This window comes from Notolepis coatsorum (assembly GCF_963971535.1).
Source record: "Notolepis coatsorum genome assembly, chromosome: 9".
NCBI lineage: Eukaryota > Metazoa > Chordata > Actinopteri > Aulopiformes > Paralepididae > Notolepis > Notolepis coatsorum.
The window spans coordinates 114,352,828-114,364,811 of NC_140173.1; the positions used below are offsets into that span (position 1 = coordinate 114,352,828).

The 11,984-nt window shown below is 42.9% G+C and overlaps 1 protein-coding gene across 1 annotated transcript in view; it reads left to right on the forward strand.

The window, feature by feature from the left end:
- Positions 1 to 11,984, forward strand: part of rasgrp3 (RAS guanyl releasing protein 3 (calcium and DAG-regulated)) — a 69,706-nt gene that overhangs the window by 49,639 nt on the left and 8,083 nt on the right. Inside the window, exons 9-12 of the mRNA XM_084321212.1 lie at positions 3,331 to 3,411; positions 3,671 to 3,784; positions 6,684 to 6,799; positions 10,851 to 10,998. Coding sequence (XP_084177338.1) covers positions 3,331 to 3,411; positions 3,671 to 3,784; positions 6,684 to 6,799; positions 10,851 to 10,998 — 459 coding nt within the window. The remainder of the gene's footprint in view (positions 1 to 3,330; positions 3,412 to 3,670; positions 3,785 to 6,683; positions 6,800 to 10,850; positions 10,999 to 11,984) is intronic.

An 11,984-nucleotide genomic window follows, 5' to 3' on the forward strand; every position in this document is an offset into this window, starting at 1 on the left:
ATCGTATATTCTATATTATAGCTATGGAGACATATGGAGCTCATTTGAAAGGAAATATGTATACTCTCAACAGGGAAAAAAACTTTTAGTTCTACATACCTTCGTTCCCATGCTAAAAATCTTCCTGTTTCAAAATAATCCAGTTCTGTTTCCTGGAACGCGAGATATGACGTGTTTTGTGTGCATATGCACGCCTGCCACCTATATTATTTCCAGGTCAAAGGCAACATGACCATAGTAGAATGATTCTCAAACCATGGGGGGGGGGGGGGGGGGGTCCCTTCGCGGAATCGTTTTCTGGGATCATTACAAAGGCATGTTTCATGATGGGGTTCGGTAAAATAGACGTTACCTTTGTCAGCAGGTCCACCAAAACCCTGTCCACTCTTGCTCCGAAGTGTCTTGGGTCAGAACAATAAATAACGTTAGTTGGCCCTGGCAGCGCCCAACAGATAACGTTATCGTTACATCCAAACAGCCTGTTTGAAAATACTAGAATCCAACATACTGTAGTCTGGTGAAAATACACCTTATGCTATGGATGGATCGTCACCGTTTGTCCTCTTCATAATAATCTCCAATAGTTCGCTCGTCTAGGCGATCGCCATTGCAGAACGTTAGTTGGCCCTAGTCTGGAGTGCTCTCAACTCTAGTGTCTGTGACTACCGCGGGGCGGTGAACCGATGTTACATGCTCGGCCAGTTTGACTATAGTATTTTTATGATTTACCAGAAGTGCTGAGTCCAATGTAGTCTGGTGAAAACGCACCTTATCATCCATAAGTGTGATAGTTTTGTCCTCTTCATAATAATCGCTCGCCATTGCATAGACAGTCCATAAGCTAGTGGTAGCCAGCAGTGAGTGAGCCAGCAGTGAGTGTGAGCAACCCCCTTCCCCACAGTAAACTAGCCCAGTTCAAAAGGTAGGTACTGCCACCTATCGGGATTCAATCGTCATTTCAATTCCAATTCACACAGAGCTCACACAAGAAGGTCCGGCAGACTGTTTCGAATAATAATACATTTAAAAAAATTTATTTACGTTTTTGCCAGCCAGCGGTTGCTTTGAAAAACGAGAATACTTGTTTTTGGCGTTCAATGAGTTAAGAGGTTAATTTCACTATAATTTTATTGTATTATATATATATAATGTATTACTATTCTGGTCATAGGTTTCACTCTAACTCTAATTATCTCCTTCTCTAAGTTTTTTTTTAAGGTTATAGAAAAAATAATGGGGGTTTGTGGCCTGGTGCCTGGTCAGTCTAGGGTTCCTTGACGTGAAGAATTTTAGGAACCACTGGTATTGAAGGGCTTCTCAATGTGAAAGTGATTGGTTATAGTGCATGTCAATCGGAATCAGAATAATCACAATCAGAATAACTTTATTCGCCATAGACTGTAGAAAAGAATACACCATAATTTTGTATAGAATCTATATGCAAGAAGATTCACGCCATACTACCACATGGGTACACAACAGTTTAGTTTATTTGACAAAAGCACAAGTCATAAAAAAAAACGTTCATTCAGTGTCAAGGATAACATGATAAAGTCCAGGACTTATTTCCATCATGGTCCTTGTTGTTACAATACAATGCACAAACGGATACAGATATTTACATGAAATCATCTTGAAAAAGACATAGTCAACTATGACAATACTACCTGCATTTCAGATACATAAAAAGCACTACTAAAACTAACATTTAGCTACTGCTGTCCTAGGTGAGAAGACATCTCACATAATGCAAAGACAGCACACAGACAGAGACATTAGACATGAAAAACAACAATTAACAGACTAAAAAAGCAGGTATTGTATATAAATACCTGCTTTTTTATTCTGTTAATTGTTGCTTTTTATTCCTTTATGCTGTGGAGCAAACAGAGAGTAAGAATCCCAATAGTTGTTGACAAGATAGTCAAAGGACTTTGTTGTATAACTTATATAAGTTTATACAACGGCATGCAAATTTCTCGATTCTGATTGGCCATTTACACGTCTTTATTGGCAACAATCCACGGTCCTGGGCTCAGGACCCGCCCACAACCGAATCACATAATCACTCCGCCGGCTCACTCCGGGAGAATGTTGATAGCGCCAGAATGTTGATAGCGCCATAAGCCCATAACGACTAAATATGAAGCGATTCTGTCAAGGGGAATGTGTTAGTCCTTTAAACAATGTTGGATGATGTAATTGATGGGTCTTGAGTCAATCTAGAACAAAAGAAAAATCGCGGATTGATTGATAGATTAATTGATTGATTTAAATTTCTACTTCCTTCCCACTGACTGCAGCGTTCACTCTCACACTGTCCGACGCTGGCGTACCCACAAACACACACACACACACGCACGCACACACACACACACACACACACACACACGCACACACACGCACACACACGCACACACACACACACACACACACACACACACACTCCTGTCTGCAACAGCGGGGGAGTCAGACTGAGAGAGAAGCAGCGCTGTTTTAAGTGAGCATGGTCTATTGAATTGATTGATTGGTTGATTGCTAATTTTATTACTGTACCCCTGGTTTCCAACTGGTTAAGTTTAGGCTAAAAGAAATAAATAAAAAAATAGGGCGAAGAAAAGTTTTTTTTCCTATAGGGCAAAGAAAACCTTTTAATTTGTTTTACCTACTTTATATAGAAGCATCTAAGAATGAAGTTCTATGGAAAGTAGGTCTGCATTCCCTTAACAATTGTGTGTATTGAGCCGTACTGTATTGTACCCATTCTGCATCTGGTAATAAAATTTTCAATCAATCATTCCAATAATACACAGTTGGATGTGTTAGTTGGTTGGATGCACTTCAAGCTGCTTCCACATGAGGCAACTTCTCTCAATCATTCCAATAATACACAGTTGGATGTGTTAGTTTGGTTGGATGCACTTCAAGCTGCTTCCACATGGAGGCAACTTGTCTTTTTTGTAGTTGTGGGAACAACTTTTTCTGGCGGATGGTTTTTTCAATAAATCTTCGATTAATGTGTGTTTATTGTATAGAAATAAGGTTGGATGAATCTGGCAGTTGTATAAAAGCTTTACACCACTTGCAGTCGTGATTTGTGACCAATAAACCATGCCTAGGGGGGTCTAACGACCACCCCTAGGCATGGTTTATTGGTCACAAACCACTCCTGCGCGTGATGTAATGCTTAAATAAAAACAACCTATTGACTTAATTAAAACCTGGTCGACTATGACCAAACCGATTTTACATGAATTGAGTCTTGTATGCTGCTTGTGTGCAAGCTAATTGATTTTGAGGCCAATAATAATTGATCCGTTCATTTCCCAGCTTTCTTTAGATTTATATTACACAGAAGATGAAATTTACGAGCTATCGTTGCTGAGGGAACCGCGCAACCCAAAATCTTTGGTGAGTCTCTGTGGTGTGCATTGTGTCTGGATTTGTCTTAATTTCTTCCTTGTTTCTTTCTTTCCTTCTCTTTATTTATGAGTTTTAAAAAATGTCCTAATTATCTTCCTGTTTTTTTAATACTACTGTAAAGTGTGTTGTGACAACCTGCTTTGAAGGTTAAACAGATGATGAATTGTAACAGTAGGGCTACTTGTTAGCTCACTGCAGTGGATGACAAGCTGCTATTGACAAACTGTCGCTTTCCCTCCTGCCACAGCCTACTTCTCCCACAACTCCCAGCAAGCCCCTGGCCCCGCTGGACTGGGCATCGGGCGTGACCACAAAACCAGACCCCTCTGTGGTCAATAAACACATCAGGAAGGTGGTGGCTGTGAGTGGACATCTGTTACGATTTGGTTGGTGTGTTGGACCCAGGTGCAGTGCAGAACGGATAGACGAGAGGCCGGTGTTGATTCTCAAACAAAGGATACTTATTTCAGCTTACAGCCTGAATGTAATGCTATCCAGAACCGTGCCATGAGATATTTCTTGGGAGTCCATAAATATACAGCAAAAGGGCCTATAGAAGGGGACATGGGTTGGGACTCATGCTTGGTCAAGAAAAAAGGTGAAATGGTTAGGTTATGGAACTGCCTGGTCCAGCTGCCAAATGACAGGGTGACAAAAAAGATATTTAACTGGGACAGAGCACACGGTCATCCCTGGTCAAGAGAGATGTCCATGATTTTTTCTTCTGCTGACTTAAGTATGATTTTTATGAACAATCTGCAGTGTAAGGTTTACATAATTAAAACAAAATTATCAACAATCCATCAGGATAAGTGGAAGGTGGAGATATGGAAAAAACCTAAAGATAGAATATGTTGAAATTAAAGATGAGTATTTTACTGAACTTTATGTAATGTTAAACTTAAGAGAAGACGGAGGTCTCTGTGTGCCCAGTTGAGGTCTGGCACCCTGCCATTGGCTGTGGAAGTGGGTAGATTCCAAGGTAAACCTGAGGAGGAGCGGTTGTGTGTTCTCTGTGATCTGGGAGTGGTGGAAGATGAATATCATTTAGTTTTTTATTGCCCCTTGTACACCGATTTGAGGAGGGCTTTATTTGAGAAAATTCAATTTGTAAATCCGGATTTGTTTTGGCAGTCTGAGAGTTGTATGTAGAGTTGTTTTTTTGTGGAGGACATCTTCAGTTTAGCAGGATTTTTGGAGAAAGCATGGCACTTGAGACAAAACACACTATATCCTATATAATTGTATATAAATTCCTCTTGTTTCTTTGTTTACATACATTGCTTACAGCTTGTTATATTACGTTTTATTGTGTTTTCTTTTTTTTGTGGCCATCTTGGTCTATAACTTATTGTCAATGTCAAGTATACTATTATATACTTATTGTTTATGTGTCTTGTAAGCCCATATGGGCTGGGGTATATATGGGTATGTAAGACACGAAAATAAAAATAAAATCTTTATTATAAATGTGCAGGGTGTACACACTGACAATGGTGTAAAAAGAAAAAAGGAGAATCCTTTGTCTCCAAAAACGGAAAGTAAAGGGGAGAATTCTAGTCTCCAAAAACACATAAACTGAGCTGCATCACAAAATGGGGAAAGCAAAGGGTGTCTCCAAAACACATAACAAACATTATAAGACTAACCTATTGCTAAAATTGTATACCCCACAATAACTAAAAACTGGTTCGAAACCCATTCAAACTATAGGGGGCTATTCCTCTATTCTGTCCATGAGCCACTTCCTGACGCTTCTCTTGAAGCTGTGGAGGCTCAAGCTCTGCTTGATGGGGATAGGCAGCTTGTTCCAATCCTGGGCTCCAGAGAAAGTAAGGGAGCACTGGCCCAGTTTGGATCGGAAAGAAGCAGGCTTCAGGTTTGCTATGCTTGCTCTAGTTCTGTGGTTGTGGGATTCGTTGACCGGGGTGAAGTAGTTCTGGAGGTATCTAGGGGACCTTTGGTTTATAATATTGTGCACTATGTTCAGTCTGAGCTGGGTAACTCTGGCCTCCACAGGAAGCCAGATTAGCTCCTGAAAGTGACTCCTCCCTATGTGGGTGCGAGGGCCAAGACCCATTACCACCCTTACCAGCTTATTTTGGGAAACCTGAAGCTTCTTTTTTATGGTCACTGTCAGGCCCTCGAACCACGACACGCTACCATAGTCAAAGGGGCAGAGTACTAGGCTATTTGCTAGTAGCCTGAGGCTATCTCTGCCAAGGAGGTTGGCTTTCCTAGCTAGATACCTGGTGCGGGCGTTGACTTTGCCCAGTACTTGGGAGGCCATAGCCTCCCCGTCTAGGCTCCCGTCTATCATACAGCCTAGATACTTCGCTTTTTTTTGCTGTTTTAGGGTTACAGCTCCTAACTGGATGTTAAACTCCCGTGCTTTCCTGAGCTTGGGCTTGGAGCCTAATAGTACTGTCTCTGTCTTACCTAGGTGAAGAGAGAGCCTGTTGTCCGAAAGCCACCTGCTGACCCCTGCAAGTTCTTCACCTAGCATCTGTTCTAGTGTGTTCTGATCCTTGTGTGAGACTAGCAGGGCTGAGTCGTCTGCAAATAAAAACAAGTTACATGAGCATGCTGCTGACATGTCATTTATGTACAGTAAAAAAAGGAGAGGTCCTAGCACGCTTCCTTGTGGGACCCCACATACAATGGGCTTGGCCTCTGACATAGTGCCACTGACCTCAACCCGCTGCACCCTATCAGAATGGTAGGAAGAGAACCATCTGACCACTGTCTCAGACATACCCAAGGCCTTAAGCTTGATGAGCAGACGACAAACCCTGAGTATTGAACATTCCCTTTTTGTACGAGAGTCTGATACGTGTTTTGACCCTGGACTGTTATTCGACTACTCTATTGACCATCGGACTTTGTTCTAATAATCAATAAATATCTTTTATTTATTGAAATTGTGCTTGTGTGGAACTTGGATTTGTTTGTTTTGGACCGTGTCAAGCCTGAACACCACCAGGCTCGTCACAATATAATATTTTATTGATGAAAACAAGGGGAAATCGGAAATGGGCGGGAAAGTCTGTTTATGTTGCAACCCTGGTATTTAACAAACATTTAGACATATTTTTTTAATTTCCTTTCAATGTCATATTCGTCACTTCCACACAATTGTCTCCTGTAACAATACTAAGCTGTCAACAAAACAATTGTAGGCATTCCACCACTGGATGGATCTAGAGATTCCTACACAGTATAATTTTTTGTTGTTTTTTTTCCTTCTCTGTTCTGGTAAGTCTGTGTTCAGGAACTATGACCATGACCACGACGGCTACATCTCTCAGGAGGATTTCGAGAGCATCGCCGCCAACTTCCCCTTCCTGGACTCCTTCTGCGTACTGGACAAGGATCAGTAAGTGTGTGACATCACCACTGAATTACCCCATCAGGGATTAGTTTTCCAAATAGTGCAAACATTAACATAATTTGTTTTAATGCTAATCGATGTTAACTTTGTTATGTGCCAAGTGGCCAATGGTACGTAGACCATGGGAGTCTAAGGGAGCTCAATCTGAGAAGCAAACTGACAAACCAAGTTCTCTGGTTTCGAAAGGTTTGATTGATTTAGATGAATCAACAAAGTAATCTGCCCAGGACTGCTCCCAACTGCATGTCAGTTAGTATTCATCAACCTTGATAGCAAGAATAATGAAATGCCTTGTATTTGTTAAAGGAAAACTCCAACATTTTGGGAAATTAGCTTATTTGCCATCTACCCTGGAGTTAGACAAGAAGATACATACCTTTTTCTTCTCTGTGCATGCAGTAGGAGTAGGAAGACGTTGGGAACTAGGCTAATGGAGGAACCTACTTCCAGTGACTGACGCTAAGCTAGGCTAACGGTGCGCGTCTTCCTAATCCTACTGCATGCACAGAGAAGAAAAAAGTATGTATCTTAACACTCCAACATTTTGGGAATCCTGGAGTTAGACAAGAAGATGCATACCTTTTTCTTCTCTGTGCATGCAGTAGGAGTAGGAAGACGTTTGGAACTAGGCTAATGGAGGAACCTACTTCCAGTGACTGATGCTAAGCTAGGCTAATGGTGCGTGTCTTCCTACTCCTACTGCATGCACAGAGAAGAAAAAAGGTATGTATCTTTTTGTCTAACTCCAGGGTAGATGCCAAATAAGCTAATTTCCCAAAATGTTGGAGTTTTCCTTTAACATTGTTATCAATTTAGGGTGAATCTGGGGGAAATGTGAGGAGGGAGGGAGGGATGGGATAGTTGACCCAGAGGTATGGTATTGACTCCTCTCTTTCCTACCCATTGTGGGGCGGCGTGGCTCAGGGGTAGAGCGGGTCGTCCAATGATCGAAGGGTTGGTGGTTCGAATCCCGCTCAAGCCCATGTCCATCCCACTGCTGTTGTGTGCTTGGGCAAGACACTTAACCTACTTGCCTCGTGGGCGGCTACGTGGCGTAGTGGGCAAGGCGCTCCCCACGAATGTGGAGACGCTGGGCTCGCCTGTTCGAGCCCAGCGCTCCACATTGCTTTCAGTTTAGCTGGTCGTTCATACTAATACACATTGGCCGTATTAGGGGGTGGGAAACTGATGGGTGGGGATCGGGCGTTGTGGACAGCGACTCCTACAGGTCGGTTGGTGCGCCTGCGCAGTAGAATCAGGAAGTGTCGGGGGCAGCGTGAGCCTCCCACGCGTTACTCCTCGCCACTGAGAGATCGAGCTGCGCAGGTGAAAAGATGCGACTGCTGTTACCTCAAGTACCGGAGGGGACTTGTGCTATGTATGACTTAGTCCACATTGCAGCCGGCTTGTGGGAGGCAAGAAACAGCGTTCGTGACAGGGGAGGGTTGAATTGGATGATACGAAATTGGGATGCGAGAAAAATATAGAAAATGGGAGAAAAAGTGGATAAAAAAAAAAACCTACTTGCCTCGTATGAATGTGTATGCATGTGAATGAATGTTGGTGGTGGTCGGAGGGGCCGTAGGTGATGATTATTCGCCACGCTTCCGTGAGTCTGCCTCAGGGCAGCTCTGGCTGCAATTGTAGCTTACCACCACCGGTATGACTGTGTATGAACGAATAATGGACTCTGTAAGCGCTCTGCGGTCACTGGGGTGTCACGAAGAGCACTATATAAATCCAATCCATTATTATTATTATTATTATTACCCTCTATTCTCTCTCTATCTATATCTCCCTCTCTCTCTCTCTATATATATATATATATCTCCCTCTCTCTTTCTCTCTCCCACTCTCTTTCTCTCTCTCCATCTCTCTCACACACACTCACTTTTCTGTCTCTCTCCCTCTCTCTCTTTCTCTTTCATTCTCACATTCACTCCCATCTTCCTTCTCTTTTCATTCTCTCACTCATTCCATATCTCCTTCCATTCACACACACCCTCCTCTTCCTCTCTCTCCCTTCGTCCTTCCCCCCCTCTCTTCCTCTTTCACTCCCCCATTTTTCTCTCTTCCCACATGCAAACACATTTAGCCTTTCACACATCTACACCACTACTCTCTCTTCGTCTTTCTCACCTTTCAAGGGCAAACAATGACACAGACACAGAGACGCTCTCACACACACACACACACACCCACACGCACACGCACACGCACACACACACACACACACACACACACAGTAATTGGATCTCCATTTAAAAAAAACATTGAATCCTTGTTGTAACTGAGGGGTACAATTCCCTGACTGTATTACTAGATATGATACTTACTACCACTACCTTTGTACTTAATATTCGGCCACCCAGTACACGGCATAAATATATTATCATGAACACTCTCACGTAGATGAAACGGATCCAACACAAATGTACGAATGAGAAACAGGTCTTTATTGCCTACACAGCGATGGTGTGTAGACTAAACACTTAATCACTTAATTACATTTATGAATTGAAATAGTATGCACTTTTATGGCAAGGAGTATTCGTCGGTATATCAATAGATAATGTCCAATCTCTGAAGGCGCAGGTGGTAAATATACGACCTGGAATAGTTAAGGAATAACAGCAATGATACTTTAATGATTATAGACTGGATACACTAGAGGGGGTTAATCCGGTCGATTGTAAGCCGACAGGAGTAGGAGGGGGGGGGGGTAGAATCCAGCTGCCTCGTCCGGCCAAGGGTATCCCAGGAGAACCCACTGTAGTGCCGTTCAATGCGCCGGCGATCCTTGGACCACAGATGAAAGCAGGTGGACTCTTTGTGGGCCGGCTCTCTCCGGTCCACGGGGGAGAGATGTGGAGAGACCTCGTCTTGCAGAGCGTCTCCTCACCTTGTGTCCTCTCCAGGGGGGGGGTTCCAACACACGGTAGTGTCGGGGGTCTTTATCCATAGAATAATCAAAGTATCCAAAGCATAATCCGTGCCTGGGAAGGCGGGCTGTCGTCGGTAGAATAATCCGGTATACAGGTCCACTCACTCGTCGGCTCTGGGGCTCCTCGGGTGCAGCTTCACATAGGGTCAACCACCCTGGGTAAGCAGCCAGTTCTCTGCCCGAAACGATGGGGTACTGACTACGGTAGTATTCTCACCGCACGAAGCACTATATATTAACAGACTATTATTAGCTTAATAGACTACGTCCAACTCGACGATATAGTGCCAAATATGACTATTCAAATACTAATATACACGATGTCTCAATACCGATGGTAGGCGAACTTGGCCTTACTCCCACACGTGGCATCGCGGGGAGGCTTTACGTCTGTGACTCTATTGGAGGGTAAGAAACTGGACTGAAAAGAAAGTCCTACTTTAGTAGCGCAGTATATATACGCACTATGAACAAATAGTCCCATTGGTGGTGCGGTAGCCAAATTCCTACGCGGAACTAGGACTTGTTCGTACATGTCGAGCGGTACGTTTGAACTGGGTCTGAGGGGTATGGCAGCCTGGCACCAAGGTCTCGACCAATAGTAGAATGGAGACTATTATGGGATGTTCAGTAGGCTAGAATGGATATTCAATGCATATTGTACAAGGAATATACAAGGGATATCAGGGAATATTAGAGAATATACAAATACAATTAAATATATATATATAAATAAATATATATATTCGGTTTAATCTGGCCCTTCACAACACTTGTGTTAATTACAGCTCAAGGAAATTACGTAGATGAAAAATAGCAATACCATGTATTATAGGGACTGCTACCATATAATTTAATTTAGCTGTAATTAACACAACACAAGGATTCAATGTCCCTGATGACATCACTGGTGGCCATATTCAAATAAAGATGGTATAAGGGTGTATAAGGGTGCAATATTGTTATATTTGCAAATGGAAATATCTCTCTCTTTCTCACTCTAAACGTTCCACCCTATCTGTATTTCTTTTCCCTCTCTCTCTTTCTCTCTCTCTCTATCTATTTTCTCTCTCTCTCTCTCTCTCTCTGCAGGGATGGACTAATCAGTAAGGATGAGATGATGGCATATTTCTTGAGGGCCAATCCTCTCCTCCAGTGTAAGATGGGCCCCGGCTTCATCCACAACTACCAGGAAATTACCTACATGAAGCCCACCTTCTGTGAGCACTGTGCTGGCTTTGTACGTATCACTAGTGAGCATACATTATATCTACAAAGGAATGCCACAAACAAGAAAGACACAAACACTGTGCTTTATATATCCTAGTATGTTAGATATCATGTCTTAAAGCCCCAATCCCTGATTTGTGGGGAAACAGCGCCCTCTATACCAGCACCCTTTGTTTGTTATTGTACACATTGAGGGCAGGAGGAGCCACTGGAGTTTTCTTCCTGATAATGAAACAATATGCTAGCAAGGTGAATTTAGCAAACGTTTAATAGAGCTAACTATCTGAGATAATAGCAACAAATTTTTTTTTCACAGAGCACATTAACACTTTGGACGCCGGAGCGATATGCGCAGGGCTTGACATAAACTTTTTGGCACACACACACACACCAAAGTCACTAGCCACTTAGCATTTTCACCAGCCAAAAATCCCCACACACGGCGATCATAACCCAACAATGGTAATAATGTGATTATTAAAATGGTCATGTGAAAATGGGCTCCAGACTAACTTTTTTCACCACCGTGATGAATGAATGAGAGAGAGAGAGAGAGAGAGAGAGAGAGAGAGAGAGAGAGAGAGAGAGAGAGACGTTTTTTGATGCTTTGATCGTCACCAACGGCACACGTTGTGGAGTAAAATACACACATATATTGTGATCGAAGTGAAATCATGCTTGGATCACAGCAGGATTGATACCATATAGGCCTTACCTTCACTAGGATGTGCCCCAAAAAGAATATTCCATTTATCTGATCGCGAGTCCCAGTATTGGTGTCGATCGTGTCGCCAACATAATCAGCCACACATCATGGACCGAGAGCAATTCACTTTTCTCAATCCGATCGCGACAACCGGTCCCCTTGCCCGACCAATAGAAATCCGACCGGAGACCTCTGATCGAGCCACAGGCCAAGATATCATGTTTCAAAGGGTGCTCGATACTGCCACCTGGGTGGATGCGGCCGGTATTGCACATTGGCATTCTCAAAAT